General features: G+C 61.7%; 1 protein-coding gene across 1 annotated transcript; it reads left to right on the top strand.

Annotated features, from left to right (window-relative positions):
* Positions 1–242: 242 nt before the first annotated feature.
* On the top strand, positions 243–13926 carry BGN (biglycan). Its single transcript, XM_023202100.1, has 8 exons — positions 243–376; positions 9694–9942; positions 10231–10343; positions 10847–11060; positions 11513–11623; positions 11814–11907; positions 12031–12169; positions 13233–13926. The coding sequence occupies exons 2-8, from the start codon at positions 9705–9707 to the stop codon at positions 13428–13430; spliced, it is 1107 nt and encodes a 368-aa protein (XP_023057868.1). The 5' UTR covers positions 243–376; positions 9694–9704; the 3' UTR covers positions 13431–13926.
* Positions 13927–17806: the final 3880 nt, after the last annotated feature.

The raw sequence follows: 17806 nt of genomic DNA, 5'->3' as shown, positions 1-17806 counted from the left end.
GGAGGATGGGGAGGTGGTGGGGGCGAGGGGGCGGGGGCTCAGCTAGTCCAGCCGTCTACAAGAAAATTGCTCCCTTTGAAGCTGCCAGGGGGGCCTGGAAGCCTGCCCCCTCCTGCCCCCCCGCCCTCTCCGCCCCACCAGCCCCCTCCCTTTTTTCCTCCCTCCCCGCCCTCTGCCCGCCGTCCCCTCCCCGTCGGCCCGCCTGCCCAGCCTTTAGCCTCCCTCCCGCCGCCTCTGTCTCCCTCTCTCCACAAACTGCCCAGGAGTGAGTAGCTGCTTTCGGTCCACCGGACAGACCGGACAGACAGACGTGCGGACGGCCCACCACCCCAGCCCGCCAACTAGCCAGCCTGAGCCTGGTGCCTCCCCTCTCCAGGTAGGGCTCCTGAGCCAGGCCCACTCCCGCCCTGCGCTGTCCGCACTGTCCCCTTGCTGGCCTCAAGCTGCCCCCTCAGCAACCCAGAGATGCCTCTGGCTCTGCTGCCTCCGCTATCCCAAGCCCTGGTCCTGCTGTCCCCAGTGCCCCGAGGGTGTCCGCAGGTTTCCCCAGTGCTCTCTGTACGCTGCTGATCCATGCCCCTTCATCGCCACCCTGCGGTCCCCTTGGTCCCTGTCAGGCTTCTGCCTCATCTCACCACCTTCCAGGCACCTTTCCCTCACCCCTTCTTCTCCGTCTCCCTTCTGACCTTGCTCTGCTTCATCCAGCTCTTGTCTCTCTGCCTCCCACTTGGGGTCCGTCTTCTTGGTTGCCACCCTAGAGCGTGGCTGGGTGACTGGCACCCCAGCTTTGCCAACGGCCGTGTTTCATCATTGCAAGTCCCAGGCGCATGCTCCACTCCGTCAGCCTTGCTCTGCCCAGGCGCCTCCTTGCTCCAGGGCTTGGCACCTGGCCCGGGTTGCGTCGGGTCAGGGAGGACTGCCCAGCACCCACTGAGCTCAGCACCCAGGAGCAGTCCTCCGCTGCACTGCCTGAGGCCAGTCCTTAGCATGGGCTGAGAGACTTGGTTTCCCAGGCGTGCCCCAGGCACCCTGCCCAGATATTCCTCACTCACCCCCAGGTTAATGCCCTGCCTGTACTTCCTCTGTGAGAAGTATGGGTCCTGGGAGCCCTGGCTGCAAGGGCCCTGACTGGGGCTGCCTGGGTGACTCAGCCCTGTCTGTTTTCCAGGACCCCCTTGGACTGGGACTCAGAATGGATGGGGAAGGGAAGGAGAGAAAATCAGGCAACTGTGCCATGTTCCCCAGGGCGGACCCGGCTTGGGGTCCCAGAAGGGCCTGCCAAGGGACCCAGGAGAGGGAGTGCTCTGGAAGGCCCAGGGAGGGGAGCGCCCCCTCACTGCCTCGTGGGCTGGGCTGGGTGCCTGAGCGCCTGCTGAGCAGAGCAGGGGACCGAGGGACCTGCAGGGCACAGGACACATCAGTCTCCAGTGGTCTGTCTTGGTAGGCAGGTCTCTCTTCTGCTGTCCTGGCCGCCAGACTGCTCAGGTCCCATCCTCAGGGGCTCCTGTTTCTGTGCCCTCGCCCCTCCCTGTCCTGCCAGCTCTCTGCCCCATAGCGACTAATTGGAACTGAGACAAGCTGGAGATGCTCAGCACCCCCGCCCCTGTGCCAGAAAGGCTCCCGGGGACCAGCTCCCAGGGGTGCAGGTGAGCACCTCCTGGTGACACCCAGCTGCCTGTGCCAGCCGCACCCCAGGAGAGCTGGTATATGTGCAGGGGTGTCTTGGTGCGGAACATGCCCGTGTATGGCCACTGTGGGCCAGCATAGTGAGTCTTTGAGCGCAGGAGCGCAGAGGGCTCCCACGGCAAGCTGGCCAGCTGTGGGTGGCAGCCCTGGCCTCCCTGGCCCACCTTCAAGCCCCAAGGACCCAGGTGGCAGTGGGCATTAACCCTACCACCGCATAGATGGGGAGTCTGGGAAAGGAAGGGGAGTGTTTCCAAGGCAAGAATGAGTTTCCTGTCTTTAGCAACATTCCAGAGTCACTCAAACAAAGCTATAGCGTATCCCTTTCAGTGACAGCGCCAAGTACCCAGAGGAGGGGTTTGGAATGAGTTCACACTTGACAGTTAGCACTCAGAGCCTTCAGCAAGGGCTTCTGAATCCTTGCCGCCCTGTATAGAGGTGGGATGGGGACCTCCCGCTCTGTTGTCTCCCGTGCTTCCCGGGCCCACCCCCCAACATCTCCAGCCAGAATCCCCCGCACACACCCCACCCGCAGGCCTAGCCCCAGCCCTGGGGCCCCTGGAGCCCCACCTGCCAGGGCCCCTCCCCTGCCTTGCTCACCCCCCAACACCCCTGATTGTTGGAAAGGTCTTCCCATGCCCACCACGACCTCCTCCCACTCATCTGTGGGCGGGAGAGCTTGGTCCCTGCCCCACGTTGCCCCCCTAGCGTCCAGGCCCACCACCAAGCCCCCGACAGGCCTGGGAACCGCACTGGTGGGTGGGGACACACCAGCTGGGGGTCTTGCTCACACCGAGGGGCTGGGGGTGATGGTGGCTTTCCCAGGCCACCCTGCCTTGGGCTGCAGGCCGCTGGGTGGGCACCGGCTCCCTCAGAAGGCAGCCCAACCTGGGATCCTGCCGGCTGGGGCCTGGGGCGGTCAGTGCCCCAGCACCTGTCCTCTTCTGCTCAGATGCTGGGCTGGGAGAGCCATGGTCACAGCTCGGCCGCTCAGAGCCCTTTCTGCAAGCCTTACAGGGACCAGTTCGGGGGGACATGCAGAGGGGCTGCGCTGTGGGGAGGGCGCGTGGCTCAGTCCTCCTGGCCTGAGGCCTGCCTGGCCTAAGTGGCCTCCAGGACCCATGGCCAGGCCCTTCTCCAGCCTTCCAGAAAGAACCAGCTTCCCAGGGTTCCCTGGGGAAGGCCTGGGGCCACCTCCTCTGGAGGGGTGGGGGCTGTGCTTCATTCCTCCTTCCCCAGGTCCCCTCCCCGACCTGGAGCCCACAGCCAGAAGCCCCTTCTGGGACTCTAGACTCCCGGAAACCACCCCAGCTGCCTCCTCTGCCGTTTGTCTTCTTCCCCCGCCCCATCATGGCTCTGCGTCAGAACAGCCTCTGGGGCTCTGGGGTGGCTATGGAGGGGCCGCCAGCCTTGGCTCTTCCAAGGACTGCAGAACCCTCCCCCCCCCCAGCTTCCCACCTGTGCAGCTCCGATCCCAGCCAGCCGGAGGGCAGGGTCAGGTCCCGGCTCCCTGGCAGACCTGGTGAAGGTGCTGCCCATTCCCATGGGGCTTACTTCTGAGGCTTAGGGGCCTGGGGCTCTAGCCAGCCTTCTCGCATGCAACTCTCCCGGTCCACTGCATCTTAAGCCTGAGCTCCACTGAAACACTGGCCTGAGATGAGCTGGAAGACCAGGGACCCAACAGACTCTGTGGGCCTCTTGAAGCTGCCTCTGCTGGGCATCCCAGTCCTCTTTGGTCCCTGAGGTGTTCAAATGGGCCAAGGGGAGCATAGTGGGCAGACCTGGGTGGCCACAAGATTAGAAGGCAGCCCTGTCCATGGAGACAGGGGAAATCTGGGAAGCCAGTGTGACTTCTAGCCTCTGGAAGTCTGAGTCCCTGCTTGGCCTTGACTGCCATCCCATGGGTCTTGGAGGCTGCCCTCATGCAAGGATACACACACCCATGGGAGCCCAGCAGCCCTAGGAGCCTGAGGCTAAGCAGGCTGTGCGCCGCCCTGGCTGGCTGAAGGAGGCTAATCCCAGCCCAGCCTGAGCCCCCGGCAGAGGGCGGGTTGCGGCAGGGAGGGGCTGCAGGAAACCTTCCTCTCCCCTCCTGGCCTTGGTGGGCCTGTACCAGGGAGGGAGGGAGGCAGGGCCCCAGGGTCTGGGGAGCAGGCCGGGAGCATCTTCCCTGGGGCCCTGAAGTGCTCGCCTGGGGAGAAGATGGCTTTTCCAGGAGACGCCCCTGCCGACAGAGGCAGAGGTGAGAGGCTGGGTGGGGGCTGCCCTGCTGGCTGTGTCGGGACTGAGGAGGGGCTTCTGGATCTGTGGGCCTTGGGGAGCTACTGATGGTGGCATCCAGAGAGAAGGGCCATGCTTCCAGGGGAGCTCCCTGCACAGCCCCGAGAGTGTGAGGCCTGCCAGCTTTGGGGCCTGTGGCCCTGTCTGCAGTGGGCAAGGACACAGACGGACAGAAAGTGTGTGCAGTCCCAGCTCTGCTGTTTCCTCACTGTGTGGCCTTGGGCAAGAGTTTGGGGCCAACTCCCTGAGCCTCAGTTTACCCCTTCATCAAGTCTTAAGAGTATCACTTCCTTCTTAGAGTCAACGGGGGATGGCAGGGGGCTAAGTAAAGAAATCACATGAGTCCCCTGCTCTGCCTCTGAGAGATGACAGCATCCTCCCTTTCCGTTGGAGACTCTAGCAGGAGGCCCAGAATCTCTTCAGGGAATGGGGGGAGGTGGGCGGGCAGCAGTAGTCCGCATGCAGAGGACCAGGAGCGCACAGCAGGAAGGGCTGGGTCCTGCACTCCGCCGACTGTGGGGACAGGCTGGACCTCGACATGGGCACCACAGGTTGCAAAGGGCTGGCACAGAGATGTGGGAAGTGGCTGGGCGCATCAAGGGAGAACTCCACCCTTGTCCCCACCCTGCCAGAAAGCGTCTGGAAAGGATTTGAGCAGCAGATGAGCCGGGGTTTCCCAGCCCCTCCACACGTGGCTGCAAGGGGAGTAGACGCCCAAGCGTGGCTGCCTGAAGGGCATGCTGGGGCAATGGCAGGGGCTTGGAATGTGGCCGGGGTGCACAAGGCCCGCCCCTCCCCACTCCAGCCCCCAGCCCCTCAGGCAGCCATTCCCACAGATGAACGCACACAGCAGGCTTTGGCAAGGCCATGGAGGTTACACATCCCCTCTCTGGTTGATGCCCAAGTGCAGGCTGGAGCCATCAGTGGGGAGGGACTGGTGGACCGGGGCCTGGGAGAGTGGCAGGGGGCAGGCCAGGTGTCAGCCGGGGCACAAGCAACTGGCTGCTGATTGAAACTGGGCCCAAAAGGCTTTGGCGGCCAGAGGGGAGGGAGGAAGGGCACAGTCCCGGGGACCCTGCAGGGCTGCGTGCAAGATGGCACGTGTGTCAGAGTTCAGGTTGGGTTGCTCGGGGGGCAGACGCCCAGGGCTGAGGCTGCGGAGACAGTGTGTGGCGTCTGCCACTTGGCAGCTGTGAGCCACACCGTCTGCAGGCGAGCTCCCCGGGCCCGCCAGAGCTCAAGCCCTGCTCCCGCCGCCCTTGGCCTGGCCTGAATGCCTGGCACGGACCCTCCATGCTCTCAGAGGCTGCCAACGCATCTTGTTTGGCTGTGACCTCGAGCAATCCAGTGCAGAGGACTGCGCTGGCTTTCAGAGGGGCAGACAAGGAGGGCCCTATTGGGGTGGTGGCGGAGGCTCCAGGAAGCCCAGCCTCCTCCCTCCCTCACACCTGCGGTCGCCCAACCTGGGGCTCATGCCATTGCCGCTCCTGTCCTTTGCTCTAAAGAGGTGGCATCCAGGGAGCTCAGGGCACACTTTGATGGGGCTTGAAACCCTCCCTGAAGTCCCTGAGGACACATCCAGGGAGGCCAATGAAGGGAAACTGAGGCCCAGAGGCCTCAGTTGTGGTGGTGGAGAGTTGAGGACTGGAGGGACTTGCTGTGGGTCTCTCAGGATCTGACTATGGGGTATTCCTGCTTCCTGGGCTGGGGGCCTCACCTGCCTTATCTCTGTGTGGATATATGTGTATGTATGTGTGTATGTATACATATGTATATGTGAATGTGTATACATGTGTGTATAGATGTGTGCATGTATGTGTTTACATATGTGTATGTGTATACGGGTGTATGTGTGCATGTGTGTACGTGTGCATGTATGCATGTAAGTGTGTATAAGTGTTATGTGTGCATATGTGTATATGTGCATGTGTGTGTACATGTGCATGTATGTGTATAGGTGTGTGCATGAGTGTGTGTGTATGTGTGCGTCTGTGTATGTGTGTTTATATATGTATACATATGTGTACGTGAATGTGTATACATGGGTATGCATGTGTGTGTCTAGGTTTGTGCATGTATATGTGTGTGTACGTGTATGTATAGGAGTGTGCATGTGTCTGTGCATGTATGTGTGTGGATGTGTGCCTGTATGTGGATGTGTGTGGGTGTGTGTACATGTGTGTTTTGTGTAGGTGTGTGCATGTGTGTGTTCACGTGTGTGTGTATACGAGTGTGTATGTGTATGTGTGCATCCGTGTGTATGTTTGTGTGTGTATGTGCATACGTGTGTGTGCATATTCTGGCAGGAGGGAGGGGCTCGGTGTGAGGTGGTGGGGAGAAGGCAGGGGCCAGGCTTTGGGAGGACAGCTGAGCCTATCGATCTCCAGAACCTCCCAAACTGCCACCCCCAGTCTCGGGCATTCAGGCTCTCACAGGCCCGGAGACATGGCTGGAGCCCCTGTGGCTGAGGAGCACAGCTGAGAGCTCAGGGCCTAGAAGCGCCAAAGCTGAATTCCAAGTCAGGCTGAGTGATTTGGGGGAAATGAGAGCCTCTCCCTCGGCCTTAGCTTTTGTGTCCATAAAATGGGGATATTCATCGTGCCAGCTCCAGGGGATCCTTCCCCCCAGGCTCCCCTGGCTCCCTCTGGCTTCATGGGCCCCTTGCCGCCTCCTGTGGGCTCAGACACAGAGCCTGTCCCTTCCTCGGGAGAGGTCTCAGTTTTGTGCCAGTTCTTTGAGGGGAAACGAGGGCTGTGCCGGGAAGCCTGCCCGGCCCCCACTCCTCCAGCCTGCCCACTGCTTGGGCACAGCCATGAGCCACAGAAAGCCAGCCAAACCTTGTCCTTCTGCCTGTGTCACGGGGCCCGAGTGTATGGGCCTCCCAGCCCTCAGCCTCCCTCCCCACTCCGAGGGAACCTCTTCCCCTTGCCCCTTTTTCAGTCTCTTGGAGACCCCCCCAGACATCCTCCTATACCAGGCAGCCTGCCTTCAGAGTCCTCGTCGCCCCACGGCTGGTCCCGGGAACCCACCTGAGAGCCCGATGACCAGTCTTGCCGTGACTGACTGCCCTGCGCCTGTGCCCCTCCCTTGGTGGAGGGCCCAATTCCCTAACAGGAGTGCCTGCAGGGAAGTCCCAGCTCCTGCGGAGACCCCTGGCCCCGGGCCCGGAGTCCCTGTAGAGTCCTCCTCCAGGCCAATGCGTGGGTCCTGGGGGCTCCAAGCTGGCCATGGTCAGATGGTCCTCTGTGCCCTCAGCCTTCCCCAGCCCCTCCCCACAGCCTTCCCTAGGCCCAGCCAGACCACCCCAACCCCACCTGCCCAGGTGGACTGCCCACCCTGGAGCTTCCCAGGGCTCTGGTGGGGCGTTGCAGCCCTGACTCACTCTCCCTGGGAGGTAGCGGCTTTGGCAGGGGCATCGGTAGGGAGGGGCAGGGCAGTCTCCTCCCTACCTGAGTCCATCTTGCTCTCCTGCTTCCATCCTGCCCTTCCTGTTCTCTCCCACTGCTGCTGCTGCTCCTCCTCCTCTTCCTCCTGCCCTCGGGTGTCCAGTGGCACTGGGACAGGGTCCCGCAGTGGCAGCAGGCATCAGAGGCCCTGCCCTGCCCTGTCCCGGAGGAAGGGAAACGCCATCCAGGTAGGTGAGTGTTGAGCCTTCTCCCTACTTGGGGGCCAAGACCCTCCCGGGGGCTCCCCTAGGTCCTGCCGGACCGGCCTGGGGCTGGCAGGCCCTGGGTTGCAATTGGGGTCTCGAGGCTCAAAAGAATGAGGGAGGCTGGGTGCTGCCCCAGCAGGGGCCTCCTGGTGACCCCAGGGGTCAGCATAAAGTCCGGCTCCACATGAGGGGGAAGCTGAGCTAAGCCTTGGGCTCTGACTCCCACTTTGCAGTATGGCCCGGGGCCTATGGGCTCAGGAGGACTCTGGGGCCAGCTGCGGAAAGGCCACTCCACTGGCCTGGCAGCCGCTATAGCCACAGCCTCACCACAGGCCCCTCTGCCCACGGGTGTGGGAGGGGGCATGGGCGGCTTCCAGAGGGGAGGCCAGTGCAGAGGGGACGCCTGCCAGCAGATGCTCCCTGGAGCACCCGAGGAGCTGCAAGGGGGTGACAGGACCGGCCTCCATCCCAACCCTCTCCTGGGATTGATGGAACTGGAGGCACAGTGCTTGTGCTCAGACCCAACCTGGCCCCGAAGTGGCCTCAGGCCCCCGGTCCGCTGGCAGCAAGGACCCCAAAGCGGCAGCCCCCAGCAGCCAACCCTGCCCCCAGGTCAACTGGGGAAGCATCGGGCAGGGCGGGGCTGCTCAGAGAGTGCTGGCCTAGGGGGCAGAGCCCCCACCTCCCCACGGCCTCCTTAGACCCCTGCAACCAGCAGCTGGGCTTAGGGGGCTCACCTGGCCCTGCTGGAGCCCCAGACAGCCCCTCCCCAGCTAGTACTGGCCCTAAGTGAGGGTCTCCTGGGCGTGTGACTGCTTCAGGTCTGCCAGAGGCCCTTGCTGCCCAGCTGGGCTCCCCGTCTCCAGATGCACCGAGCGCCACCCCAGGCTGGGTGGCGAGCAGGACAGGCATGTTTATTCCCACTTAACAGATGGGGAAGGTGAGGCTGGGGTGAGACCTGGACCTTTGCCAGGCAGTCAGGGTGGATGGAGTGGTAGGAGAGGCAGGGCTCCAGCCTCTTCTTGTAGGGCACATTCCCGGCTGCCTCTGGACGGGAGACCGTGTCTGATGAGGAGGAAGGAGGCAAGCAGAGGTGGGTGCTGGCGGCAGGCTCGGGCAGGGCTGCTTCCCCTCCACTCCCACCCGCCGCCTCGGCCTGGGGGGCCTCAGGCAAGCCTGACCCTGCCCTGCCACCCTGGCGGCAGCCTGCTCCCCCGGGGGGCCTCCCTGAGCTGCCGAGGCTGTGGGCAGGGAGGAGGGTGGGAGCACATCTAGGAGCTCCAGGGCTGTTTGAGCCAAGGCAGTGTGTGGAGGGCGGGGGGACTGGGGGGGGTGGTCCAGAGGAGGAAGCCAGGGCCCAGGGGCTGTGTTGGGGGCGCCATGGCCTCCACCTCTGGGGTCTCCACTCAGCGCTGCCTCAGCCAACTTTGCTCATGGCCTCAAAGGACACCCCCTCTTTCTCCACCCTGCCTCCCTGTCTTGGCCTTAGAGGGTCTCTGAGAAGCGTGGGCAGGGTGGAAGGGGGGCTCAGGAGGTAGGAAGCAACTCAGAGTTGCCAAACTCAACTAACTTCATCCACGCTGCCCTGAGCCCAGAGCTCAAAGGAAGGATTGGCCCGGGTAGGAGGCCACAGTGGCGTCCCAAAAAGTGCATTCTTCAAAGCCCTTGAGGGCCAACGGTTAGGATTCCTCCTCCACCTCCTCCACGCAGCCTCACGGATGCCCCTGCCCTAAAGCAGGCTTCTGGCAGACTCAGAGGTGTGGGGGCCTGCAGACTTGCTAATGAGGAGACATTTCATCGCCTGATTAAGCCAAGTCCTGTCCGGGATGGCGGGGGGGATAGTGGAAGGGGTGAGGGGAGTGGAGTGGAAGGGGCATCCTCCTTGCCAGCAGCATCCACTCCCTTCCTGCCTGGAGCCCTCTGCCCACACTCCGCCCTCTCCACCTCCCGCCTCAGGGTCTGGCCGTCCCTGGTGAGGGATGGGAACGCAGTGCCACCACACACACGGAACACTAGCCCCTGGCATGGGGAAGACGGGCGGGTGCTGGTGCTGAGGATCCCTCTGCCTCTTCCCCCAGGCCCATCCGCCATGTGGCCCCTGTGGCTCCTCACGTCTCTGCTGGCCCTGAGCCAGGCCCTGCCCTTTGAGCAGAGGGGCTTCTGGGACTTCACCCTGGACGATGGGCCGTTCATGATGAATGATGAGGAAGCTTCGGGCGCCGACACCTCGGGCGTCCTGGACCCGGACTCTGTCACACCCACCTACAGCGCCATGTGTCCTTTTGGCTGCCACTGCCACCTGCGGGTGGTTCAGTGCTCCGATCTGGGTTTGTCCTTGAGTGATGGGGAGCGGGGCATGCAAGGAGGCACAGGCGCAGCCTGAGAGCCCCTTCTGAGGGAGGCACATGCCGGTCCTGTGGGCTGGTGGCGAGCATGATGTGAGTGTAGGAGGGGTCCAGCCGTCTGGCTGTGAGCTGTGCAGTTTGCGCCCACTTGTGGTGGCATCCCCGTGGGCCGGTCGGTGTCGCGTGCTTGTGTCCCTGGGCCTCCCTGCGGTGGGGCTAGTTGGCTGGATGGCTCCAAGTTCATGCTGCTGGTGGTCGTGGGGCCCCTAGGTCTGAAGTCTGTGCCCAAAGAGATCTCCCCTGACACCACGCTGCTGGACCTGCAGAACAACGACATCTCTGAGCTCCGCAAGGATGATTTCAAGGGTCTCCAGCACCTCTACGTAAGGAGCTGGGAGGAACCAGCAGGCCTACAGCAGGGGGCAGAGGTCCGGGTGGGTGCATGTGCATGGACATGTGGGTATGAGAGGAGCTCAGACACCCGTGGGCTTCAGGGTAAAGCCTGGAGCCAGCCGTGATGGGAGCTCCCGGGCTTGCAGCTCACCCATGTGGGTTTGAGCAACTGCAGCTGCAGGACTGGATCACTCAGCTCGGCTCCCTTCGTGACTGAAAACGTTTCATCACACCCATTCCTCCCAGCAACATAGGAGAACAGATTTCATTGTAGCCAGTGTATGTGTGAGGAAACTGAGGCTTGGAGCGGCAAGGCAGTGGTGGCACTGCTGAGGCTCAGGGCTGGGCCTGGGTGCTGCCTCCTGCCCCGCACTCTGCTCACAAGCACGGGCTGACCTCCTCGAGGCCCAGTGGACTGGGGAGGCACGGCAAGGCAGGAGGGAGGGACAGGCCGGAGTCTGCACCTTCACCTCCTCCTTCCGCCCTGCTTCAGGCCCTCGTCCTGGTGAACAACAAGATCTCCAAGATCCACGAGAAGGCCTTCAGCCCCCTACGGAAGCTGCAGAAGCTCTACATCTCCAAGAACCACCTGGTGGAGATCCCGCCCAACCTGCCCAGCTCCCTGGTGGAGCTCCGCATCCACGACAACCGCATCCGCAAGGTGCCCAAGGGCGTGTTCAGTGGGCTCCGGAACATGAACTGCATCGGTGAGCTGAAAGCCTCCCAGAACGTTCCAGAGCCTTGTCTCGGGGCATGGGGAAGGGAGACCAAGGGACACCTTTAGAGGCTCGGTTCAAGAAAGAGTATGGTGAGAACGGTCAAAAGATAATCCATGAATTTCTTGGCAAATCCTCTATGCAGGCGATCACCATGGCTAAAGAGAAGACTGGGCCAGAGGGGCGGGGTGGCTTCTGGGAGCCCTGTCTGCATCTCTGGCACTCCTCCCTTTCCTCTTGCTGCCCCTGGAGCTAGCAGTCCTGGGGCTAGCAGTCCTGAACAGCTAGGAGTTTACAATTAGCCCGGTAAATTAGCAGAACTGCTTTCAGGAGATGGGAGCAGCCGGCAGTTAGCAGGGCTCACCACACTAGCCCGGAAATGACAGGACCCAGGGCTGTGCAGGGACCACCAGGCTCCCGGGCTAATGAGGTCTCTCACCTAGAGATGGGCGGAAACCCACTGGAGAACAGTGGCTTTGAACCTGGAGCCTTCGATGGTCTGAAGCTCAACTACCTGCGCATCTCAGAGGCCAAGCTGACTGGCATCCCCAAAGGTAGGAAGCCCCCGCTTCCTGCGCACCTGCCTGCCTCAGCCCCAGCGGCACAGATGGCCAGGGTGGGGGCTCTGGATAGGCCTCGTCGACTCAGGGAAAGGCTCAACAGTCCCCTCCCGCCACCTGGGGCAGAGCTAGGGCCCCTGCCCTCAGCACCTGCATTCTCCCCCGTGCCCTCTTCTCCTGGCAGACCTCCCTGAGACCCTGAATGAACTCCACCTGGACCACAACAAAATCCAGGCTATCGAACTGGAGGACCTGCTCCGCTACTCCAAGCTGTACAGGTGAGGCCAGCCCGGCACTGCCCGAGGGTGATGCCAGAGTCCCTCAGTGCTGTGTGGCCCCTCGCGCCCAGCCCACCATCCTTCTCTCCAGCCTTTGAGTCCCTGTCATTCTCCCACTCACAGGCTGGGCCTGGGCCACAACCAGATCCGGATGATCGAGAACGGGAGCCTGAGCTTCCTGCCAACCCTCCGGGAGCTCCACTTGGACAACAACAAGCTGGCCAGGGTGCCCTCGGGGCTCCCAGACCTCAAGCTCCTCCAGGTGAGAGCTGGGCGTGCATAGCCAGGTTCCCTAAGGCTGGGCTGGGGGAGGCGTGCATGTCCCCAAGCAGTCCCTCAGCCCCTTGCCCTCCTTCCCGGCCAACTCTGAGCATCTGCAAGGGAGCGGTCTTGATGCTCCCAGCTGGTGCTGAGGAGGCAGGAAGCAGGGGCTCCATGGTAGATACAGAGCAAGGCGCCAGGTAGGTCTTGGACCTGAGGGTCTCCAGGTGGGTCGGACACCAGAAAGATGTGGCAGAGTCCAGGGAGTCAAGAAACTGTGGGTGTAGGGGTGTACTGATCCGTGCCAAGATAGCAACAGCCCAGGACAGGAAGTAGGCTGAAGAGGGGGAGCACGGTCTTGCCTGGGATTCTGTCGGGAGCTTCCATCCCTAGCCTGGCCCCCAACCAGATGGGTGATCTCGGTCTTGCCCAGCCCTGCTCCATCCACATGTGTTTGGAGCACCCCCATGTGCACCAGCTGTGAGCCAGCACCACGCAGGCCATGCCCATGGTGGGCCGAGAGCGCCCTCTAGTGGCCATTGTCATGTTCACTAGCACTGGGCTCCCAGCCCAACTCAGCAGGCACCTTGCCTGCCCTCCTCTGCTCCTCTACGAGACGGCAAGACAGTGACTCCAGAGAGTTGGAGGGGCTGCTAGAGGGCGAGCTCCTCTGATGACTGGAAGAAAGAGGAGGGCCGCCCCCCAAGGGCTCTTTCTCCTCTCATGCCCCATGGAGTGTGAGGGTGCTCCCCCGAGGGTCAGGCCACCTTTCCTTCACCTCACACCACCAAACACACCCCTACCCCAGCCCCACCCCCACATGTCCTCAACCTGCCCCACCTGAGACCCTCATCCTGGTCCCTGGTCACATCCAGTGCCTTAATCCTGGCTGACACCCACACAAAGAACACGCCCATGCCTTGGTTTGTTCCTCCCAACAACAGGGAGCCTCTGGTGTGGCCCTTGAAGTAGGGTGCAGAGGTAACAGCAAAATGCCTCCTGGAGGCAGTGGGCTTGGCATGGAGGGAGGGAGGCCTGCAGTGACCCGGCCCCTCTGCCTTCAGGTGGTCTATCTGCACTCCAACAACATCACCAAAGTGGGTGTCAACGACTTCTGTCCCGTGGGCTTCGGGGTGAAGCGGGCCTACTACAACGGCATCAGCCTCTTCAACAACCCCGTGCCCTACTGGGAGGTGCAGCCAGCCACCTTCCGCTGCGTCACTGACCGCCTGGCCATCCAGTTTGGCAACTACAAAAAGTAGAGACAGCTGCAGCCACCGCGGGGCCTCGGTGGGTTTTCTCTGGGGAACACAGCCAGACATCCTGATGGGGAGGCAGAGCCAGGAAGCTAAGCCAGGACCCAGCTGCGTCCAACCCAGCCCCCCACCTCAGGTCCCTGACCCCAGCTCGCCGCCCCATCACGGCCTCTCCCTGGCTCCCAAGGGTGCAGGTGGGCTCAAGGTCTGGCCCCCATCACATGCTCCCTCCGCCTCAGAGCTGCCCCTGTTCTCCCACCACAGCCACCCCGGAGGCACCCCATGAAGCTTTTTTCTCATTCACTCCCAAACCCAAGTGTCCAAGGCTCCAGTCCTAGGAGAATGGTCCCTGGGTCAGCAGCCAGGAGGTGTTCCATAAGAATGGGGACAGTGAATTCTGCCAGGGCTGCTGCACCTGTCCAGACACGCATGTTCTGTTCCTCCTCCTCATGCATTTCCAGCCTTTCAGCTCTCCCCACTGCCGCAGCTCCCCTCAGCCCCCTTGCAAGTTGATGGCCTGTCCCTCCCAGACCCCTGCTCCACTGGCCCTTCGACCAGTCCTCCTTTCTGTTCTCTCTTTCCCCTTCCTTCTTCTCTCTCTCTCTCTCTGTGTGTGTGTGTGTGTGTGTGTGTGTGTGTGTCTTGTGCTTCCTCAGACCTTTCTCACTTCTGAGCTTGGTGGCCTGTCCCCTCCATCTCTCCAAACCTGGCTTTGCCTGTCCCTTTCTCTCCACACCCTCTGGCCTTCTGCCTTGAGCTGGGTCTGCTTTCTGTCTGTCCGGCCTGCACCCAGCCCCTGCCCACGAAACCCCAGGGACAGCGGTCTCCCCAGCCTGCCCTGCCCAGCCCTTGCCCCCAAACCTGTACAGTCCCGGAGGAGGCTGGAAGTTGGAGGCCCAGCATCCTTCCCAGATGACACCATCAAGGAGGGGAGCCTTAGGCCTGTCAGGCCCTGGCCCTTCTGCCCCAAAGAGAGGAGAGGCCTCACATTCCGCCAGAGTCCCAGACACCGGTTTTCATGGAACCCCCTCACCGCCACTGGCGGCTAGATCTCCCCTTTCCTTCTGGTTCAGTGCAAGGAGGGGCTGCTTCTGAGGTCGGTGGCTGTCTTTCCATTAAAGAAACACTGTGCAACGCGGCTCCGTGCGCTGCTCCTGTGGCGGCCTGGCTTCTCCATGCCCCTCCTGGCCCTTGGGCTCCTCACCCTCAGAAGAGGGGCCCCGTCATCCTCAGGTCTGGGCTAGCCGGTTTCCCCTCCCTCCTAGACACTCATGGCCCCAGCTGTCCCGAGACGGGGCTCCGGAATCCAAACAGGCCTGAATGGCACCTGCCCTCTCAGCGTGGAGCATTTGCCAAGAGCACACCGACTGCAGGCACCAGGCTAGAGCCTGGAAATCTAAGCGGGACCCGGCCTGCCCAGCTCCATGGAGTCTAGGGTTCACAACGAGGCACCACCAGCACCCAAGGGGTAACACAGGAGGGACGGGGCCCCATGGAGCCAGGGCAGGGTGCTGTGTGCACCCACTTGCTCTGGCCTGGTCTTGGCTCCCCAGCCAGCCCCCTAGCAAGTCACACTGTGCGCCGGGAGAGCCGAGCTCGGGCTGCGAGGCATTGGCACCGGCTCCAGAGAGAGGATCCAGGTCAGCTGCATGCTGGGGACACAGGTCGTCCCGGAAAGGACAGCTTGGAGGGGGACAGTCTCCAGAGCAACACTACCACCTGTGACTTTCCTTTGGCCCTGCACAAAGAGCCTCAGAGCAGGTGGCGGAACCTGGGGCTTCCCTGGGCAGCTCCAGGCTCCCAACAGCAATAGAGTGGGCAGGGCCCGCGTGAGTCACAACCTGGCACTGTGTGTTGGCTCCTCGCACATAACTGTGTCTTTAAGCCTGGATTGGCACTGGGGGACTGGCGTTCCCAGGTTTCTCCTTCCTGGGATAGGAGTTGCCACGCAGTGTGGTGGCCCAGTGGTAGAATGTCACCATCAGCATCATAGCACTATTCTGGGCCATGTGCTCCACGGCCTGGCAATGTCTGCTGAGTTGGGCAGGCGTGGTGCAAGGGAACTGGCCAGGGGCCAGGAGTCAAGGCTTCAGGCAAGTCCCCTCACTGGCTGGGAGGAGGGGCAGCCAGCGCCACGGCCTGGCAGAGGTGGAAAGATGGGGCTTCCGCCCATTCATCTGTGAGTGAGTCTTGGGGCACTGGCTCTGTGTTCAGTGGGTCCAGCACAGCCCCCATGAATCTCTGTCGACTCTTCCTGCCTCCCTCCCATCCCTCCTGTGCCTCCTTTCCTCTCTGTCTCCCTCTCATTTCATACACCTTCATCTCACCCGTCTTCTGCATGTCCCAGCTCGGGGATGCAGTGTGGGTGGAGGACAAGCCAGCGGGACGAGTGTGATATAGGTGGTCAGTGCAGAGGAAGGCATCCTGCGGGCTGCGTGCTTAGTCCACACAGCAGGGGGTGCCCTGCAGGCAGCACACACTCTGCCTGGACGGGGTGCCAAGTCCCCCAGGCAGGAGCCCAGAGCTGGACAGGGTCACAGCCTGCAAGGGCTTCTGGGTCATAGTGGAAGGTGAGCTCCATCCTCAAAGCAGTTGGTCCTGACCACAGTGTGAAGATGAATCACGTAGCCTCACTCCACCGCCAAGTGTGGTAAAAACTGTTAAATAATACTAGCCAAGGTGAGACTGATTTGGGCTTAAAAAAGAAAATGGCTGGGCGTGGTGGCTCACGGCTGTCATCTCAGCACTTTGGGAGGCCAAGGTAGGAAGACTGCTTGAGGCCAGGAGTCCGAGACCAGCCTGGACAGCACAGCGAGACCCCATCTCTAAAAAAACAAAAAACTAAAAAATTAGCTAGGCATGGGGGCACACACCGGTGGTCCCAGCTACTCAGGGGACTGAGGTGGGAGGATCACTTGTGCTGAGAAGGTTCTCCCTGCAAACTGCCAATCTCCCACATTTATTTGCAAGTGGCTTGGAAAGTAGGACTGTGCTCAGGGCCCCAGCTGTGGCACAGGAAGGCCCAGGGTGGACAACAGGTGGGCTGCAGGTTCCAGCCCATCTTTGCTTGAGTAAGATCCCCTGAACTTGGGGACAGATTGGGTGTAGTGTGAGAACGGGGTTGGTTGTGATGCTCCCTGGCCTGGAGAGGGGAAGAGGGCCCTGAGGACCCCCGACTGAGGGCCAGAAGCATCCCGGAGCTGTTGGAAGGCAGCAGGCGTGGGCTTACACACGTATGCACGCACACGCACAAACACACGTGCACACGCACACAAATGCATACACAAACACGCACGCACACATGCACACTTGAACACACAAACACAAGCACACGGAAACACAAACATGCCGCACAAACACATGTGCATACAAACACGCACAGCAATGAAGGTCACAAAGCCGCTTCCTTGGGGAGTGGCTGTGGAAGGCTCGGGGCCGCGGTGGGGCCATTTCCCAGCATTTGCTGCAGGTCAGGTGCCTTCTGGGCACAGCAGGGCCCAGCGGGAGCCTAAGCCGAATCCACTGCTAGGGTTTAGACGAGTCTGGGCTTGCCAAAGGGACAGCAAGCCAGACCTTGGCAGACTGGGCCCACAATGCGGGCAAGACCCCTGAGGGACACGACCCCTCCTTGGAGGGCTGCAGGGGCAGGTGGCAGGCCTGGGAGCCAAGTCAGAGGGGCTGCCCTGAGGAGTTGGCAGTGGCCTGGTCTCCAGGCTCTGCTCCCACAGGCTCCAGCTCTAGTCTCAGGAGGCAGGGACCACAGGAGGAGGCCTAGCCCCTGCCTGCCACTCTGGACAGCCAGGGCAGGGCAACATCGCCAGCAGAGAGACCTTGTCTCCCTCAGCTTCTGGGAGGGCACAGCCTCTTTGGCGCCCTGGAGAACCCTGGGCAGCCTGGGTGCTGAAAGGCCCTGATGCCTGCTGCACATGGGCAGCCAGGGCCCAGGCAAGAGTGCCCAGGGGACTATGCTGGAGCTGCACTGGCAGGAGTCACGCCCAAAGAACCATCTGTCTCTCTTACACACACACTGACACACTCACACAGTCACACTCACACACTCTCACACAAGGGACACACACACAAACTCACACAGACACACACACACCCCCACACTCACACGCACTCACAGACTCTCACACAATCACACCAACACACACTCACAAACTCACACACACTCACGCACTCACACCCACACACTCACACAATCACACACTCACACACTCACACCCACTCACACTCACACAATCACACACTCACAAACTCTCACACACACACTCACACAATCACACACTCACACCCACTCACACTCACACAATCACACACACACTCACACAATCACACACTCACACACTCACACCCACACACACTCACACAATCACACC

Source organism: Piliocolobus tephrosceles, chromosome 12, assembly GCF_002776525.5.
Source record: "Piliocolobus tephrosceles isolate RC106 chromosome 12, ASM277652v3, whole genome shotgun sequence".
Lineage (NCBI taxonomy): Eukaryota > Metazoa > Chordata > Mammalia > Primates > Cercopithecidae > Piliocolobus > Piliocolobus tephrosceles.
This window is presented reverse-complemented; position numbering and strand designations above follow the sequence as displayed.

Bases quoted from the DNA above. Each gene is read 5' to 3' on its own strand.
- BGN (XM_023202100.1), top strand. From the start codon at position 9,705: ATGTGGCCCCTGTGGCTCCTCACGTCTCTGCTGGCCCTGAGCCAGGCC. The intron at 10,344-10,846 runs GTAAGGAGCTGG...GCCCTGCTTCAG, and splicing joins AGGGTCTCCAGCACCTCTAC to GCCCTCGTCCTGGTGAACAA. The intron at 11,061-11,512 runs GTGAGCTGAAAG...TCTCTCACCTAG, and splicing joins CCGGAACATGAACTGCATCG to AGATGGGCGGAAACCCACTG.